This window comes from Esox lucius, chromosome 2 (genome assembly GCF_011004845.1).
Source record: "Esox lucius isolate fEsoLuc1 chromosome 2, fEsoLuc1.pri, whole genome shotgun sequence".
Classification (NCBI taxonomy): domain Eukaryota; kingdom Metazoa; phylum Chordata; class Actinopteri; order Esociformes; family Esocidae; genus Esox; species Esox lucius.
The window spans coordinates 20,620,534-20,641,259 of record NC_047570.1 but is presented as its reverse complement, the minus strand read 5'-3'; the positions used below and the strand labels follow the sequence as shown (position 1 = coordinate 20,641,259).

The window sequence follows — 20,726 nt, the reverse complement described above, 5'->3', positions numbered from 1 at the left end:
TTAAGGCTAATGTAATTCCATCAGTGGAGATGAGTGGTACCCGGTGGGGTCTTCTGCTGTTGTAGCCCATCCGCCTCAAGGTTGTGCGTGTTGTGGCTTCACAAATGCTTTGCTGCATACCTCGGTTGTAACAAGTGGTTATTTCAGTCAAAGTTGCTCTTCTATCTGCTTGAATCAGTCGGCCCATTCTCCTCTGACCTCTAGCATCAACAAGGCATTTTCACCCACAGGACTGCTGCATACTGGATGTTTTTCCCTTTTCACACCATTCTTTGTAAACCCTAGAAATGGTCATGTCATCATCTTCCGCTTATCCGGGGCCAGCAGTCTAAGCAGGGATGCCCAGACTTCCCTCTCCCCAGACACTTCCTCCAGCTCTTCTGGGGGGACACAGAGGCGTTCCCAGGCCAGCCGGGAGACATAGTCCCTCCAGCGTGTCCTAGGTCTTCCCCGGGGTCTCCTCCTGGTGGGACGGGACCGGAACACCTTCCCAGGAAGGCGTTCTGGAGGCATCTGGAACAGATGCCCAAGCCACCTCAACTGACCCCTCTCGATGTGGAGGAGCAGCGGCTCTACTCTGAGCTCCTCCCGGGTGACCGAGCTTTTCACCCTAAGGGATCGCCCAGCCACACTGCGGAGAAAGCTCATTTCAGCCGCCTGTATCTGGGATCTTGTCCTTTCGGTCATGACCCAAAGCTCATGACCATAGGTGAGAGTAGGAACGTAGATTGACCGGTAAATCGAGAGCTTCACCTTGCAGCTCAGCTCTTTCTTCACCACGACAGACCGATACATCGACCACATTACTGCAGAAGCTGCACCGATCCATCTGTCAATCTCCCGTTCCACCCTTCCCTCAATCGTGAAGAAGACCCCTAGATACTTAAACTCCTCCACTTGAGGCAGGCACTCTCCACCAACCTGAAGTGGGCAAGCCACCCTTTTCCGATTGAGGACCATGGCCTCGGATTTGGAGGTACTGATTCTCATCCCCACCACTTGTCACTCGGCTGCAAACTGTCCCAGTGCATGCTGAAGGTCCTCGTTTGAAGGGGCCAACACGACATCATCCGCAAAGAGCAGAGACGAAATCGTGTGGTCTCCAAACCTGACACCCTCCGGCCCCTTGCTGCGCCTAGAAATTCTGTCCATAAATTCTGTCCATAAAAGTCTGACTTACTGCCGGCAATGCGGACCAAGCTCCTGCTTCGGTCGTACAGGGACCTGACAGCCCTTAACAAAGGACCCAGGACCCCATATTCCCGAAGCACTCTTCACAGGATGCCGCGAGGGACACAGTCGAATGCCTTCTCCAAATCCACAAAACACATGTGGATTGTTTGGGCAAACTCCCATGGACACTCCAACACCCCATAGAGGGTATAATGCTGGTCCAGTGTTCCACGGGCCCGGACGAAAACCACACTGTTCCTCCTGAATCCGAGGTTCTACTATCGGCCGTATTCTCCTCTCCATAACCCTGGCATAGACTTTCCCGGGGAGGCTGAGAAGTGTGATTCCCCCTATAGTTAGAAATGGTTGTGCGTGAAAATCCCAGTAACTGAGCAGATTGTGAAATACTCAGACCGGCCCGTCTGGCACCAACAACCATGCCACACTCAAAATTGCTTAAATCACCTTTCTTTCCCATTCTGACATTCAGTTTGGAGTTCAGGAGATTGTCTTGACCAGGACCACACCCCTAAATACATTGAAGCAACTGCCATGTGATTGGTTGATTAGATAATTGTATTAATGAAAAATTTAACAGGTGTTCCTAATAGTCCTTTAGGTGAGTATATGTGTATATATACACATATACTCAGGCCACTCCAGGACCTTGAGATGCTTCTTACGGAGCCACTCCTTAATTGCCCTGGCTGTGTGTTTCGGGTCGTTGTCATGCTGGAAGACCCAGTCACAACCCATCTTCAATGCTCTTACTGTGGGAAGGAGGTTGTTGGCCTTCTCCCATTCCTCCTCTGGATCATCCAGATGGTCATTGGCAAACTTCAGACGGGCCTGGACATGCATTGGCTTGAGCAGGGAGACTTTGCATGCGCTGCAGGATTTTAATCCATGATGGTGTACTGTGTTACTAATGGTTTTCTTTGAGACTGTGGTCCCTGCTCTCTTCAGGTCATTGACTAGGTCCTGCCGTGTAGTTCCAGTCTGATCCCTCACCTTCCTCATGATCTTTAATGCCCCACGAGGTGAGATCTTGTATGGTGCCCCAGACTGAGGGAGATTGACCTTCATCTTGAACATGTTCCATTTTCTATTAATTGCGCCAACAGTTGTTGCCTTCTCACCAAGCTGCTTGCCTATTGTCCTGTAGCCCATCCCAGCCTTGTGCAGGTCTACAATTTTATCCCTGATGTCCTTACACAGCTCTCTGGTCTTGGCCATTGTGGAGAGGTTGGAGTCTGTTTGATTGAGTGTGTGTACAGGTGTCTTTTATACAGGTAACGAGTTCAAACAGGTGCAGTTAATACAGGTAATGAGTGTAGAACAGGAGGGCTTCTTTAAGAAAAACTAACAGGAATGCTGACGACAGTGTGAACTTTAGGCTACATTTGCTCTGTTTGTTCGTCATACACTACCTGATCCCACACCTTTCCTGTGTCATCCTGTCGCCAAAAAATATCCCTTTCTTCTTTTCTTTGACAGCAATATGCTTTCACCCTTTGGCTATCATGCTAGCTAGAAAGTAAATTGTTGATCTCCGCCCGTTTGTAGCTATAACTGCTTGCCGCAACACCAGTGGTTTTGCAACACGCAAATAGATTTTGAGCCAATGCTCTGGCCAGCCAACCAAGTGGTGCAGTCATTAAATAGGCCTACATGGTTGAATGTCCAGTCAGTGAGAGTCAGAGAGAATCTGGATGTTTTAATTGGAGTTTATTGTGTTTTCGGATTAATAGGTTTTGCAAGGTTTTTTCTCAACCGTCTTTTTGGCTTATGTGTATCCGCCATGGTGGCTGTTAGTATTGGCAAATCTATGCACCAAATCAATTAGCCTTTTTAAATTATAAACTTGGATAAGTTTATAGGTTTATTGTCCACAATGTATTTCTGATCAATTTGATGTTATTTTAATGGACAATTATTTTAGCTTTTCTTTCGAAAACAAGGATATTTCTAAGTGACCCCAAATGTTTAAACCATAGTGTATGTATGCATTGCCAACTGATATTTGGCTGTAGTAATACATTTTTATTCACATTAGCAATATTTCCCTAAAGAGATGCACCTGGAATCTCGATTAGTAAATTAAAACAGCTAGCAAGAAAAGATACTACTCTGCCATAGCTACATTATTATTTCTTTTTTTTTTACAATTTCTGTATTCATCTCCCAGCCCAAGGAGGTTTTCAGCTGTATCTGGGAGATATCAGACCTCACCACTGTAAGCATGGACATGACGTCAAATAGCTTAATTGGGTTCTTTGTGCGTAGGTACCCCGAGATGCCTTGTGCCGCTGACGTTGTGAATGCCTTGGATCAACAGGCTCTTGCGTCCATCCTCACCATGTACGGAGAGGAGAAGCACGCTTGGAAAATAGCCTCAGCTATAGTGGAGGCACGCAATGTCTACCCCATCACCCAGACACAGCAGCTAGCCAGCGTGGTGGCAGGTACTCATTAATTCCATACATTGTCTTTGGGGCTCAGGGTAGAAATGCAGGGAAATGTTAAGTCGCCTAGGACTCCCTGTGGAACATATTTGTCTGGGGAAAAGTCATGATATCTAATATCCAACATTTTCCTGTTGTCTCACATCCCTTTTTCCTGAGGTCATTATTAATAAATAGTAAAGAGACAAAGCTGTTGCAGCGGGCGGTTACCGTTCTGATGAGAGAGTGATTACCTCTTTTTAACAAAAGCTCCCTTTTCTCCCATCCATTTTTCTCCTCCCCTTTGTTGTTTTTGATTTTGTTTCTGTTTCCTATCCTGACTGATGTTATGTCCCTCCATGCACCCTGTCTCAAACACACACAAACACACATAAACACTCGTGCACAGATTGCTGAGGACGCACTGATCCTTTTTGTAAATGTTTTATTTTTACAGCTACAAGGAGAGATGTGCTATGTGCGTCACACAGGGAGAACAGGTGTGAGGGAGGGCAGTTGTTTGATCTCTTTTGAAGAGCAGAGCGAGTCACCTTCAATATTTATTCCAATCAATCCAAGAGGTCTTGACTCATGTGGGTATCAGAGGGTCACTTAGGCTGCTGGTGGCAGCATTGCCTAGAAAAAAGTGCTAGGGAGGTGAGGAGGAGATTATATTTGTTTGTGGGGCTATATTTTGTATTGCAATTGTTGAGAAGTTGAGGACGTCATAATGATATTCTACTATGGGTTTATCGGACAGGTCTCTCTTACTTCTCTCAATCATTCAGTCAATGTGTTTGCACAGGTTGCTGATCTCTTAATCTTCACAGACTATAGTTGCAAGAAGACTTCTAGACTGTTTGGCCGTGTTCAGGGTACTTGAGCTAGGGATCAACTGCAGCTCTTCTATAAGGACTAGTAGCCCTGGCCTTTTCAATCGTCTTTCGATTCACATTTGTAATGAATATGTTGTGAGGAAATCAAGTAGAGCCCAAATTGAGTCATTCAGAATGGATTTGTCAGCACATGAATAATAAAGTTCCTATAGAGGTTATGACATTTCTTTGTATTCGTCTGTATAGAAAGCTTGTTAAAAGCATCTGACTTTATTAGCCCTTTAGACACCAATGGAATTCTAGAATGCTGCTGTAGATTACTGAGAATTCTTAAAATATACAACCCGTTTCCAAAAAAGTTGGGACGCTGCATTAAATGAAAATCTAAACAGAATATAAATATGCAAATCAATATATTTAATTAAAAATAGTACAAAGACAACATATCATATTTTGAAACCGAGAAATATTATTTTGGGGGGGAAAATACATGCCCATTTTGAATTTGATACCAACAATGCATTGTGTTGCATCAACCATACTCTGTAAGTGTTTGGGATCTGAGGAAGCAAATTACTGAAAGTGAAATGTTTTCCCATTCTTGCTTGATATAGGATTTCAGCTGCTAAACTGTTCAGGGTCTCCTTTGTTGTATTTTTTATTTCATAATGCGCCAAATATTTTCAATGGGTGAGAGGACTGGATGGGTAAGCAGGCCAGTTTAGCACCCCGTCTCTTTTACTACAGAGCCATGCTGTTGTAATCCTTGCAGAACATGGTTTGGCATTGTCTTGCTGAAATAAGCAAGGGCTTCCCTGAAAAATACTTTGTATAGATGGCTGCATATGTTGCTCCAAAACCTGTATACAGTGGGGAGAACAACTATTTGATACACTGCTGATTTAGCAGGTTTTCCCACTTACAAAGCATGTAGAAGTCTGTCATTTTTTAACATAGGTACTCTTCAACTGTGAGTGACAAACTACAAAAAAAATCAGAAAATCCCATTGTATGATTTTTACGTAATTAATTTGCATTTTATTGCATGAAATAAGTATTTGATACATCAGAAAAGCAGAACCTAATATTTGTTACAGAAACCTTTGTTTGCAATTACAGAGATCGTACTTTTCCTGTAGTTGTTGACCAGGTTTGCCCACACTGCAGCAGGGATTTTGGCCCACCCCTCCATACAGACCTTCTCCAGATCGTTCAGTTTTCGGGGCTGTCGCTGGGCAATACAGACATTGAGCTCCCTCCATAGGTTTTCTATTGGGTTCAGGTCTGGAGACTGGCTAGGCCACTCCAGGACCTTGAGATGCTTCTTACGGAACCACTCCTTAGTTGCCCTGGCTGTGTGTTTCTGGTCGTTGTCATGTTGGAAGACCCAGCCACGACCCATCTTCAATGCTCTTACTGTGGGAAAGAGGTTGTTGGTCAAGATCTCGTAATACATGGCCCCATCCATCCTCCCCTCATTACGGTGCAGTCGTCCTGTCCCCAAAGAATGATGTTTCCACCTCCATGCTTCACGGTTGGGATGGTGTTCTTGGGGATGTACTCATCCTTCTTCTTCCTCCAAACACGGCGAGTGGAGTTTAGACCAAAAAGCTCTCTTTTTGTCTCATCAGACCACATTACTTTTTCCCATTCCTCCTCTGGATCATCCAGATGGTCATTGGCAAACTTCAGACGGGCCTGGACATGCGCTGGCTTGAGCAGGGGGACCTTGCGTGTGCTGCAGGATTTTAATCCATGACGGCGTAGTGTGTTACTAATGGTTTTCTTTGAGACTGTGGTCTCAGCTCTCTTCAGGTCATTGACCAGGTCCTGCTGTGTAGTTCTAGGCTGATCCCTCACCTTCTTCATGATCATTGATGCCCCACGAGGTGAGATCTTGCATGGAGCCTTAGACCGAGGGAGATTGACTGTCATCTTGAACTTCTTCCATTTTCGAATAATTGCGCCAACAGTTGTTGCCTTCTCCCCAAGCTGTTTGCCTATTGTCCAATAGCCCATCCCTTGTGCAGGTCTACAATTCTATCTGTGATGTCCTTACACAGCTTACTGGTCTTGGCCATTGTGGAGAGGTTGGAGTCTGTTTGATTGAGTGTGTGGACAGGTGTTTTTTATACAGGTAACGAGTACAGACAGGTTTAGTTAATACAGGTATTGAGTGTAGAACAGGACGGGTTCTTAAAGAAAAAGTAACAGGTCGGTGAGAGATGGAATTCTTACTGGTTGGTAGGTGATCAAATACTTATGTCATGCCATAAAATGCTAATTAATTATTTAAAAATCATACAATGTAATTTTCTGGATACAAATTACAGACCTCTACATGCTTTGTAAGTGGGAAAACCTGCAAAATCGGCAGTGTATCAAATACTTGTTCTCCCCACTGTTTATTGTTTAGCATTAATGGTGCCCTCACAGATGTGCAAGTAAACCATACCATCACGAATGCTTGCTTTTGAACCGTGCGCTGATGAGAAGCCGGATGATCCCACTCCTCTTTAATCCAGAGGACACAGCGTCCATGATTCCCAAAAATTATTTCAATTGATATTCATTTATCATAATCTAAATGTGGTCTGACAAATTTTCAGACCACAGGACAGTTTTCCACTTCATCACAGTCCATCGGATATGAGCTTGGGCCCAGAGACAACAGCAACGATTCTGGATCTTGTTTACATATGGTTTCTTCTTTGCATGGTAGAGTTTTAACTTGCATTTGTGAATGCAGTGACGTACTGTATTCACAGACAGTGGTTTTCAGAAGTGTTTCTGAGCCCCTGCAGTGATTTCCACTACAGAATCAAGTCTGTTTTCAATGCAGTTCCACCTGAGGGCCCAAAGATCCCAGCCATCCAATATTGGTTTTTGACCTTGTCCATTGCATACACTCGATTCTCTAAATCTTTTTAAGATATTATGTACCATAGATGATGAGATCCCCAAACTCTTTGCAAATTTACGTTGAGAAACTTTATTCTTAAATTGTTTCATTATTTGTCTTTCACAGAGTGATGAGCACCTCCCCCTTCCTCACTTCTAACTGACCCATCCTTTCTGGAATTATCTTTTAATACCCAATCATGTGAGAGGACATGGGCATGAGAAACTTAACACAACACAGATGTGCTGACTATGATAGATAGGGAGTGATGCCTGTTTCTGATGTGCCCCACACATCCCATCCATACCTCCTGCTAGTAGTTGCCCATGTGACTGACATAGACTCTAAGAATAGGCCCATTGACCATAGGTTGGAACATACCATACAAGGGTCTTTTGTAGGATAAACCTTTCTTATTGGAGGGTATTCGACTAAAGAACTCTGGAAGGTTATCATCGTATCCTCATATATTTTTCAAGAACCAATAACATTTGATATGTTGTCTTTGTACTATTTTTATATTGAATATAGTGTTAAAATTATTTTGCTCATCATTGCATTCTGTTTTTATTTACATTTTACGCAGTGTCCCAACTTTTTTTGGAAACGGGGTTGTATCATATTCTCTCACTCCTTTTAAAGAGACAACATAAAAACCAAGGACAAATTGCGTTTACTTTATTTTAAGTACATGCTTACCCTACTATGGCATTCTACATGTGCCATAGTCGGGTAGCATGAGCAACCGGGATGCAGAGAGATAGCAGCACTAAGGTACATGAGGTAGACCTGTGTGTAACAACTGCAACAACTGAAAAACGTCCATTATCAGGTTTTGCGAGGCAGTGTCAGAGTAGTACAAGGGAGTACTGCAACAAGGACCTGAGAGGCAGGGGTGGGTATGATAAGTTGTGGGTCACAGAGTTTTCTGAGTCACAGAGTTCAGCAGGGTTACAGTGGATGGGAAGAAACTGTTCTTTAGCCTCCTGGTGCGGAACCGAAGAGACCTGTACTGCCTGGCTGATGGTAGAAAGGCAAACAGTTTGTGGCATGTGTGTGAAGGGTCCATGATGATTCCGCGTACCCTGTGCAGACACCGCTTGCGCTGGAGGTCTGCGATGGTAGGAAGCTGGGCACCAGTGATGTGCTCAGGGGTTTTCACCACCAGTTGCAGGTCCTTCACATTTGGCTCCATATTTGTTTTATAGCATTGTGTAGACACTTACACTCAACACAAAAAGTATTTGGGAATTCTCTCTGGTGTGTCCTCCCTTTTCCTACACCTTTCACTCTCCATCCACCTCTTTCAACTGATTCAGGACATCATCATGATCTAGTGACAGCATTGTGAGCAAAGCACATCATTATTACTTGTCACTGCTTGTCATTGCATTTTGGGAGATCTCCCTCCCAAAATGCAGTCATTTGCCGCCAGGTAGAGGTAAATTAATCCAGCAAGTTTGGAAACTAATCTTTACAGATGCTGGCTTGGCTTAATGTGAATAATACAACTCTTGACCGAGTTGCAAAGATTTATTAAGAACTTTGTTGTGATTGCTCCTAGTTTAGACTGAAACTGAAAGAAACAATGAAGGAGAGCATTTATTGCGCACATTTTTTTTTAACTTGTTACTTCAAGTCAGGCATGCAGCTGTACTGCACGTTAGTATTTGTTTACCTACCAATGACTAGCTTATCTAGATTTATCTTTTAAACATAGCGTATATTTATTAGCCAGCTCAATGTCTTTTTTTCTGATATTAGCAAGTCAACTTGACTGATCCTTGATCCCTGACTACTGCTTTTGCTTAAAAAAGAGCTAGAAATCAGAGACGTTTATAAAGAATATTTCATTTTTTTCAATCAATATTAAGCTCAAAACAATAGCTTATATTTTAAATTGTTTACTTAGCATGTTGCATGGGTAATGCCTCTGTGTAAAAGACCCATTGAAATCTTTTGACCTTATGTGATTACCAATGCACTAAACATACACTTTTAAAATTGGCATTAACAGGTAAAATGTCCACGTCAAGTATTGTTTTTACCTAAAGATTGAGGTAACATCGCACAAAAATAAAATGTTCTGTCAATTTCTAAGTTAATTTAAGCAGAATTGCATTTCTAGATGCGAGACAAATTGACTTGGTTTCTGATTTTTAGCACTGTGATACCACTAATACTGTTAAAGCTCACTGCCCTGTTTGTTCTTTTTCTTACACTTGGAAGCCTTCTTGCTCCATTGTGAGCAGACTAATTATACAAAATTCCATTGGGCAATTACCACTTTTTGATCGTGGTTGTGATGACTCTCATTTCACTCTAAACCTGCAAAATGATTATCGTAAATTGTCTCTAGCTTTTAAGCCACGTTTTGTAGAGACAGGTTTTAGACTGTTGATTTTCTGATGCATTGTGTATTGAATTTTATATAAATACCTGAAGACAGATTTTCTGGACAGATTAAATGAGTGTGACTCTTGATGGACCAGATGGATGGGCCTGTGGCCATCATTAATGGACTCAGGGCATCACTTTGAGTCAGGCGCCAGCTAGGTGGAGGATGGGTTCTGGTATGGGCTTCTATCATTAAGGATGAGGTAGTTGGACATTTTCACGTGGAAAAGGTCCAACTACCATACCTACTACCAGTTTGTGGAAGATACTTTCTTCAAGCAGTGGTACAGGAAGAAGTCCTATGCATTCAAGAAGGCCATGTGCTTTATGCAGGACAATGCTCCATCACATGCATCCAAGTACTCCACTGCTTGGCTAGCAAGCAAGGGCCTCAAAGATGCCCTAATTATGTCCTGGCCCCCTTCCTTACTTGATTGAAATCCTATTGAGAACTTGTGGACCTTTCTCAAACGTGAGATTTACAGTCAGGGAAGACAATACACCTCAATGAACAGCATTTGGGAGGCTGTGGTTGCTGCTTCAGTGAAAGTTGATCCTGAACAGTTCAAGAAACTGAGCATGGATGGAAGGCTCATGGCAGTTATTGAAAAGAAGGGTGGCTATATTGGTCACTGAATATTTTGTGGCCAGAAATGTTGTGTTACTTATTTCTAGAGTAACTCTAAAACTTGAGAATAAACATGTGAGTTGGAGAAATTGTTTTTGTAATTTAGTTGCCTAATAATTCTGCCCCCTAATTGTTGCTCACTTATGTATTCCACTGAGAAAGATCAAAACAAATGTTTCCTTTGTTTAACTTTCAGGTTTGAGGTTCAATGATATTTTGGATTGACTGAGAGCATTGTGTTTGGTCAACAATAAAATAAATCTAGAGGAATACGATTTGCCTAATAATTGTGCACGCAGTGTAGTGATGACAGTGAATTGCAAACAAGCGCGTTGGAGATTAAACTGCTGTCTGACATCACTTTTTGCAGAATTAAACCTAAAACTAACGACAGGGTTTGGTGTGTGTGTGTGTGTGTGTGTGCGAAGGTCACCACCCCTTTTTAAAATATTCAAATGTTTTGCCTGAAATTAAAACCCACAAAATCTGACATTTATTTACACACAGTAACCCAGAATAATCAAGTGTAAATAAAACGTGGAAATTAATTTAAATTGAAACATTTAAATACCTTACTTGGATATGTGGACACCCCCCTGAGTTAGTACTTGGTGGATCCACCTTCTGCTTGAATTAAAGCCACAAGTCTCTTTGAATACATCTCTACTAACTTTGCAAACTTAGACTGTGCAATATTTGCCCATTCTTCCTTGCAGAATTGTTCTGTCAAATTGCCTGGTGACTGCTTATGGACTGTATTCTTCAAGTCATTCCACAGATTCTCAGTGGAATTTAGGTTGGGACGCCTTTTTGTCCTAGAGCCACTGCAGTGTTGTAACTCTGATCTATTCTCTCCAATTTCACTGAATTACAAATGGTACATTGCCATTTTTTACTTTACGTTTTGGTTTAAAACACTGACACTCAAAATCAATTATTGTTAAGTGACATTGATTTTATTTTGGCAAATATTTGTGATGCAGAAAAAACCTGAAATATGTTGTGTGCATAAGTATTCAACACCCCGACACATGAATATTTGGTTGAGCCACCATTTGCCACCCTTACATAAGGAACAGCTTTGCACACAGGGTCAAAGTCCTATTCTTGGCAGGTTTGCTCCAGACATTTTCAATGGGATAGATATCAGCACTTTGACTGGGCTACTGTAGGACCTTTTTTTTTAGTCACTCTGTGTTGTTTTGGCCTTGTGCTTGGGATTATTGTCCTGCTGAAAGGTGAATTTCCTCTTCAGTTTCTTTATCAACTGCAGATTCTCCTGCATTATTTAAAGAGGCACTGTGTAGAAACCTGCCTTCAAAAAATAACATGACTTGTCTCCTCGTCTTCCTTACCGAACGAGACTGGTATTGTACTAGCTAGACCAGGGTGGTTTAAGTTGGGGAGGTTAGTACAATATCTAAAGTGAGTATAGGTAGATACAAGTCAATGCAAACCGATAGATGAACCTGTGTCTATATGGGGAATATGTCAGTCGCTTGAATATATTTTGTAGAATGATTATTATTTGAAACATTAACTGAAAACAATAACGATTTGAATGCCATTTGTACAGTAACATTTTACATATTGCCCCTTTTTTACTTCTGTTGAATTGTCTTTCAACACATGTCTTTAAAAGAATTATTCGTACAAATATTTCCAAACACAAAAACAATGTAATCACAAATTTTCGGTGTTTTAAAATAAATTATCAAACACAATTAAAGATGCAAGCAGCATTAAGCGGGTTTCAGCATTCAGCTTGTACATTAAAGTTTGAAAATGTTTTCAATAGGACACATCCAAGTTGTGAACAATATGACCTTTTCACTAGTATCCCAATGTGGCCAAATGGAAATATAATTAATTTATAAACTAAACTCACAAACATTATCATGTGTAATTTGAAGGGTCTTTCACAAATTCCAAATAAACTTTGCGGTTCAGTTAATGGAACCCAATTGCAAATATGTTCTTTGGGAGGGTTTGGACCTATATACCCCTTTTCAAGATATTATCTCAAATGGGGTGTGCATCGTGAGGTTGCATTATGTGGATGATTCAATTGCACCACGGTCTGGTTGACCAAACTTTGTTTGCAGTCGTTTTTGCCGTCTCATTGTCAACATAAGTAGAATTATAATACCATTTGTGCATTCATATGTAAAACCACACCCACACATATGCTCATTAGTCAATAGCATCCATGTTTTTTTAACATACTGGTTTATATAACTTTTGAAGACCCTTGTCCATGGACGCCAAATATGAAGGTACATGAATATTGATCATTTAGTGCCAGAGCAGTTGCTTTTTAAGGCTTTATCTCTAATTCAAAATGGCTGAAAAACCATGAAGGGGGTGTTAATGAATCCTAATTTAAGATATGTTCCTATTGAGGAGATTGAGCTTTGAAAAGAGGTAGGTAAGTTAATCTCAAACAGAGTGGCATGAACTTGCAAATGTGACTGGTTCAACATCGCCCCCGTGTGGTTGATAAAAAAGATATATTGCAATACTTTTTGTCATCTTTGACAACAAATTTACTAAGAATTATACCATTATACTTGTAGGAGTTGGGTGCATATATGTGTAAAACCCCGCCAAAGCACATGTTCATTGGTCAATAGCGACCATATTTTTGCCACACTTGCCTAACTTAAAGAGCGTTTGAAGACATTGGTCTTGCAAAATGTCAAGGTATGTGAAGACTGGATCTTAGGTAGAAGTAGCGTTTGAGACGATTTTAACAAAATCCAAAATGGCAGAAAATCAAATATGCTGGATTTTATGCGTCCCAATGACAAAAATGTTAGCTGTGAAAAGATTGACCCTTCTACCAATTTTCTGTAAAGACTCTAAATCACATGGGGCGGATGTGGTGAGGTTTCAAAGTACGCCACTGTGGAGACTTATGACAGCTCCTCCTTGAGACTGATTGGAAGTTGTGGCCTTATTAAGTTTACCTCCACCACAAATAGCGTCTATGAACTTTTGGCTTTTGCCACTGGCCATTTGAACAGCTTATTTATAGAGGACTAAATGTGCCATAATATGAAATAAATATTACAATATAATAATTATTGACATATATATATATATATATATATGTGTGTATATCAATAATTACATATTTTAATATATAAATAAATAAATACACATTGCATTTGCATTGTGTACACTTATGCATCATCCAAATGAAATTTCTATTGGTGTGAAGTTGTTTGTCATTCAAATGCAATGAGGTGGGACCTCACCCATTTGATATAGCTATCCATATTGGACGGTGTATTTTATGCTTGGAACACTGTGATTGGACCCTTAAGAAGAAACCATCAGATGAGGGCTGTCAATCATGTTGCACACAAATGAGTTTGTGTTTTCTTATCATTATGGATACAGAAGTGGGTCCTTTTGGGAACTCTTTAACACTAGAACCGCCAAATGCCTATGCCAATTGACGTTTGAGTTAGTCATTACAATAGAACTGCCATTTTGAACGCAACACCCTCCTCCTTCCATTACTTCTCCTAAATAGGCTTTTCTATTTTCATGTTTTTAAATATACCCTGTTTTCCGCCATCAGCCCAGGCCACTCAGCATTGGTACCCAAATGGTACCCAGGCGCTAATTACCCCTTGCTGAATTCATTGAAGCGTTTTTCACAAATTCACAAAAGCTGAAAATCCATTATGCCCGACTTATTGGATCCCAATTGCAAATATGTTCCTAGGGAGGAGATGGACTTGTATACCCCTTTTCAAACATGGTGAGCTTGCAAATGTGGGGAACCCCAATAGCGCCACCATGTGGTTGATAGACAAATATTTGCAGTCATTATTGTCGTATCATCTTTGTTAACATATGCAAGTAGAATTATTATCCTTGTAGGAGATACCATGCCCCTGCCCATGTTCATCTGTCAATGTTGGCCATGTTGATATAACACTGGCCTGATTGATATAACTTTTGAAGACCATTGTTCATAGATGCCATACATGGATGTACGTGAAGATCGGTCCTTAGTTGCCAGAGGAGATGATTTTAAAGTGTTTATCACAAATTCAAAATGGCCGCCAAACCATTGAAGCAAAGTTATTGAGTCCAAATAGCAAACATGTTCCTTGTGAGGAGGTGGGCTTATCTACCTCTCTTCATGGCTGTATTTCAAACGGAGTGAGTATGGTGACCTTGCCAATTTGAAAAACCTCAATAGCGCCACTGTGTGGTTGATAATAAAATCCTTGCAGTAATATTTTCCGTATGGTCCTTGTCAACATATGTACCAAGTACCATTATTATACCCGTATTCTTGTAGGCGATGTGTCTATATATGTGCAAAACCACGCCCCCTTACATGTTCATTGGTCAATAGTATCCATGGTTTATGACATAATGGTCTGGCTGATATAACATTTGAAGACCATGGTCCCTAAATGCCACATTTCAAAGTATGTGAAGATTGGACAGATCAGTAAATTATTTTGTTTCTCCAAAAATCGACAATTTCTGAAAATCCATCATGGCGGACTTTATGGGTCCCAATGGCAAAAATGTTCATCATGAAGAGATTCATCTATCTACCAATTTTCAAGACTCTAGGTCATAAGGGGTGGAAGCAGTTAGCTTGCAAAAAGTGCAACTTTGGAGGATGGTGACAGTGCCAACACGAAGCCTACATGCATGCCACTGCACCAGAAGTTGCGGCCGATGGCCTTTTACTACCATATACATTTGGGGATCTTTAAGCCATTTTAGCTCACAGGAATTTGCAAAAAACACTATAACACGGAAGTATAATAATAATAATTAAAGCTGCAAGCAGCATTTAGTGGGTTTCAGCATTGAATCTACTACTAGCCAAATTGCATTTTTCTTTCATCTTATATCCATAGTTGCAAGCAATAAAACATCTGTTTTTTCCTTTTCTATAGTGTGGCCAACTTGAAACATCATTCACACAAAGTAAAAACAACCCTGATCATGTGCACCAAATGTAATCTCACTGAGTGACAAAGAACAACAGATATTGTGTTATGGCTATTATGCTACCACTGTTTGGCCAAACTTAATGTACTTGCATGTTACATTGCAAGTTTTAAGGACATTTACCTCAAATGGTATTATAATACAATATTCTGCATCTGATAAATATGGATACTTAAAATGTCTGACACTATCAGAACAGTACAACACCTTAAGCACCAAACAATGTAACCAGGATCAGAATGTAATAAATGTACCCTGATCGCATGGTAAATGTAACTGAATGGACGTTTGTCAGACTTCCCCAGCGCAGAGCTAATGATTTCAACTTAATGATTTCAACTTTTGCTTGTTGTACGATATTGATGGGGTCAGAACAGATAATCATTATCATTTTCAAATGTATGCTTAAGTATGCGTTTTAACATCAATGATTGAGCAAACTATTTCTTAAAAAAACAAAACTATTTTATATACTATTACAGGGGGCAACAATAGAACCAATACATTTCCAGATTTTTATTCTTATTATAAAAATATGTTGACTTTGGAAGGGCATGGGCATAAAGCCCATGTGGTGTTGTTAAATTACAACTCAGATTTTATTTAAATTTAACTGCCATGTCTACAATTAAAAGGTGCAATTGAAGATGTTTGCCCTCAGTTACAAGTGGAATTATAGAAACAAATGAAAACAGAAATTACTTAATTACTGAGACTTGGTTATCTACTGAGGCGTGAAATCAACACCCTCTTTACCAAAAGCAAATTTTTAATAGCTAAACCATTAATTATAATGTTCATGGCACCAGAGTTATTAAAAGTAATTAACGCTAGCTAAGACTGAGGCTTTTCTAGCAATTTGGGCCATAGATTAGCTACAGAGGCTTGAAAGCATGACACCTAAATGGTCATTACTGAATCTCTAAATGTTAAAATTATTATAAGCTAAACCGTATGTTATAATGTTCAAGTCACCAAAATGTTTTTAGATGGACTAAAGCTGCCTTAAACTGAGGTTAGTTAAATATATTTCCGTTAGCTAATTTTTCTAGCTAGCTAATGTCGATAGCATTTATCGTTAACGTTAGCCTTTTTTTATCCACTACCTTGCTGGTTAACACAAACTATTAGCTGGGTACAGTCCTAAACTGCATACCAGTCAATTAGATACAGGTCAGTAACCAAAACAAACCTGTTGGACGGGCATTTGATTTCCAAAGTGGATCACTTTATCCTTACCAATAACGATTAGTAACTTCAGCACGATGGACGCAAAGCTAATATTCCTAGCATGTACGGCGGCCTAATCCTATGGGCTATTAGGATATTGTCATTCGACGTAACTATCCAATATTCACAGTGACAGTGGAATAAAGAGATTTAACAAGAGGCTTACTACACTAGTAATTACAGAAACATGAATACATGGTAAATGAAACCATCAAGGATGTACAGTACCATTATTCAGAATGACAGGACGCTGCAACACAAATAGACATTGCAAAGCCCAAATCAACAACATTACAGGTACCAAAGAAATAAGAACGTATTCACAATAACAATGTTTCGATGCTCTAAGCCAGGTGTACTTTCCGTAGTTGATCGATTGAAAGTGCCACACAAATCCTTTCCCTAAATGATACAGTTGGTTCTTCGCAATTTCCAAGTTTTCTCGAATAAGGCTTTGCCAGTAAATCCGCCAACAAGTCAATTTCTTCTCCTCCATTGTACGTTAAGAAACAACTGGGCACAGTACAAATCTAAACATAAAATCTAACAGAAAGCACTGCATCTACTACATCCTTACCACCAGAAGTACAGTCAGTCAGTCACTCACTCAGTCAGTCACTCAGTAAGAGACATTTGCTCTTCTTAGCTGGCTTCGCTTATGCGGCAAAAAAACACCAGGAAGCTGAATCTATAAACAAGCATGGCTCCCTTGTATTCTATCCCTGACATGGGCCAGACATTAAGGGCATCTGATTGTTGATTGTGGGTAATACTTATTTGTGATGTGTCAAGTTACCAGATACCCTACCATCTGCCCTCTTTGTAATATCACCACCAGGTCTGTTATGAAGGCTTTGGCTGTTGTTCATATTTTTTGGAATACCTTGGGTGTTACACAGTGACCAGGGTTCCAGTTTTACTTTGAACATTTTGTCAAATCAGTGTGTATCATGCTCCAAGTCCAAGTGCTTTAGAGCATTTCCACCAGACCTTTAAGACACTTCTACTGGCGTACCGTGCTGAGAGGGGTTGCCATGGTTACTGTTTGCTGCTGGGAAGGTATCAGAGGGAAGCTATGGTTTTAGTCCTTATGACCTTGTGTTTGGCCACACTGTGCATGGTCCTTTATAGTTGTTTAAAGTCGACTGGAAATTGGAGAAGCCTCCTCAAATTCTGTTAGTGAATGTGAACTGTTTCAGACACCATCTTTGTGTTGTGATGGCAAAAATTATTCTGACGTCCTCACAGGGGAGGATGAAGCATTTGTTTGACCAAACTGGTTGTGAGACCAGTTAGACATACTGCTAAATCCTCTTAAAATTCCTAGTAGGGGGCTCATTGTAGAAAACTGACCATTCTGCTAATAATTCTGGTGGGTATTCCTGTAGTCAGTATGTGAATCTGATTAAGACATATGTGGCACTGTGTTGTGTGGCAAGACTGTGCATTATACTGTAGAGTAAGAGTGTTTTTACTATACAGTAAGAGTGTTTCTTTTCTCCAGGTGAACCTGTGTAACTCACATGCTGTTTAATCAGCTTCTTGATTTTGTTGAAGAAATTGTACAATTTATAGCATCCTTTAATAATTTTACATGCAGCATGCAGTAGGGCTGGGTGATATCAACAATCACAATGTCATGATAAGTGGACCCAATTACCTCTAACACTACATATCGTAATAACTTTGTGTTAAAAAAGCTGAGTACAGTTGTGCAATATTACAACACAGTTAAGATGTTCTACTAAGTAAATTGATGTAATTGATATAAAAAATGTATATAAAAAAAAGTTGAAAAGGAAAGTTTTAAGTGAGGAGCAGAAGCCTTCAATTTGCAGTGGTCTCTTAATTATAACCCTTCTGCTCCTCACTCAAAACCTTCCTTTTCAACTTTTTTGGACTGGAAAGAAAAAGGTGCAGTGGTTTCTTAATTTTTTCCGGAGCTGTATATGTTGTTATTTAGGTAATTGGGTCCACTTATCACAATACAGATTTTTGTTGATATCACCCAGCCCTAGCATGCAAGAAAGTCAGTTTTTCTCTAATCAGAACATGGTGAGACTTCTTTTCATGTCACTATGTAATGAGAAGTGCAAGCATTAAGGCTATCATGAACAGATGTTATATCTTGATATACAGGGTATTTTGATGACCCTCGCTCCCCCGAATACCAAAAGGTTAGCGGGAGAACACTTCTAGTCTAATTAAGTCATAAAGGTCCTTAAGATGAAAGAACCTAATGGCTCCACCAGCAGAATATAATTTTTCAGAGTTCATTTTCTAGTTCCTGGTTTAAGTACCAACTTAAGACTTAGAGATTATCCCACACTGATATGTAATTAAAGAAGCCTAACATTGGGAAGATGTTCTATTCTGACTTCTTCCACACATGCTACAACTGTCAGCTGTATTGATTAGCATGGTGAAAAACAGATGCTTACTAAAAAGGAAGTAAACAAATTTGTGCACAATGTTTGAGAGAAATAGGTTTTTTTGTGCATATGGAAAACCTCTTGGTTCCTTAAGCTCAGGAAGCATGGGGCACACACTTTACATTGTGTTAATATTTTATGGTTAGGTTGAAGTTAATGTTAGAGCAAGGTTTAGGGTTTCGATTTTTAAAAATAGGATTCAACAATACTTAGTCTACAAGGTGCAATGGTCACAGCTTTGGAGAAGTTAACGGCTGAATGTACGTGTTGATGAGAAAAGTTAGCTAGTTCTTATTCATTGACAACCATCAATTGCGCTAACTAATGATATGCTACACCTCAACATTCTTCAAAAATCATGCAGAGATATGCATAATGGTGTCTATCAGTTAATCTAACTATGGGTAAATTGTAAGATTTCCCCAAATCACAAAATCCCAAAGTATCCCTTTAAAGAAATATATTACCTTGCGATTTTATATGGACCCTTGTTTTTTTTATGTTATTATGAAAAACAAGCCTTTTTACTGGAAAAGGTTTAGTTATTGAATCAATCAGCATATCTTACTACTAAATAATGAGAAATGCATGGGTCCAACTGGCTGGCTAGCTGTTAGCCTCCTTAAATCATAGACTGTAAAAAAAATGGATGACGCCCCTTCTCTCTTTTCCATTGGTGAAAACTGAAGCCGCCAGTGTCCCGATATGGCGCTGACATCTTGGAATTGCTTCTGCGCAGATAGCGATCTTGGGACCAGTTCTGCGCAGTAGTTATGCGCAGTAGCGAGCAGGAAGTAAAGCCGCGAAATCAACGGCAGAATGCGCATACCGTAATCATTCGCAAGCACACGCTGCACTGTTTTGGAAGTGGAGTCCTGCTCCTGTGAACTCTGTCTGCTCCGTTCCATTCCAACCTCATTAAAATAAGGTAAATACAAGTAGCCTACTAACCACACATTTAAACAGAGTTCAATCAAGTCCAAGTACAGTACAACCTTTGCTTGTTAAACCTAGACGATATGTTATAGCCTAACTTACATCATGTTTAACCTTAATTTAGAATACAACCTTAATTTAGCCTTTTACAAAAATAATTGGTAACTTCTAGCTAACGATCACCTGCTAGCTATTAACATGGCTATTAACGAGGCTTGTTGTCTTTTAGCTAATGTTAGCTAGCCCATTACGTTTATTTACTAATTAAATAGCTTATAGATTTAACTTACCGAAAAAAATTCAAAGATCGATTGGAAATGCCAGATCGGTTAGCACAATCTACTGCAGAACAACCCATTATGTCAGTGTGAAATTATATCAATTATAGAAATTTAGAGATTAAATTTAAAGCTCCAATCTCCTTAGTCCTCCGAAGATTGCGAAAAAAGCCTGTTGACGCTTCAGTGGCTCCTCGGCTCAGATAGCTGTCAATCACGACGTCACACCACCGTTTTTAGAGCATTAAATAACTAACTAAAAACTTATTTTAAAAACAAACTCTTGAATTTACATTAGCGTGATACAAACTACAGTAAATGACAGAAACCAGCTTTGGAAAAAAGATATTTGAAGGGTATTGTTTAGTTGGTCTCGCGTCCCATTGAATAACATGGGGAGGGCGGGGTTTATGACCTATACTGGGACCACTCACCAGGGGGCGATCGAGACGTTTTGGCTTCACTTTTCAGGGCTTGT

The 20,726-nt window shown here is 40.1% G+C and overlaps 1 protein-coding gene across 1 annotated transcript in view; it reads left to right on the top strand.

Moving 5' to 3' along the window:
- Window positions 1–20,726, top strand: part of mettl15 (methyltransferase like 15) — a 152,432-nt gene that overhangs the window by 122,653 nt on the left and 9,053 nt on the right. Inside the window, exon 5 of the mRNA XM_010890490.4 lies at window positions 3,460–3,638. Coding sequence (XP_010888792.1) covers window positions 3,460–3,638 — 179 coding nt within the window. The remainder of the gene's footprint in view (window positions 1–3,459; window positions 3,639–20,726) is intronic.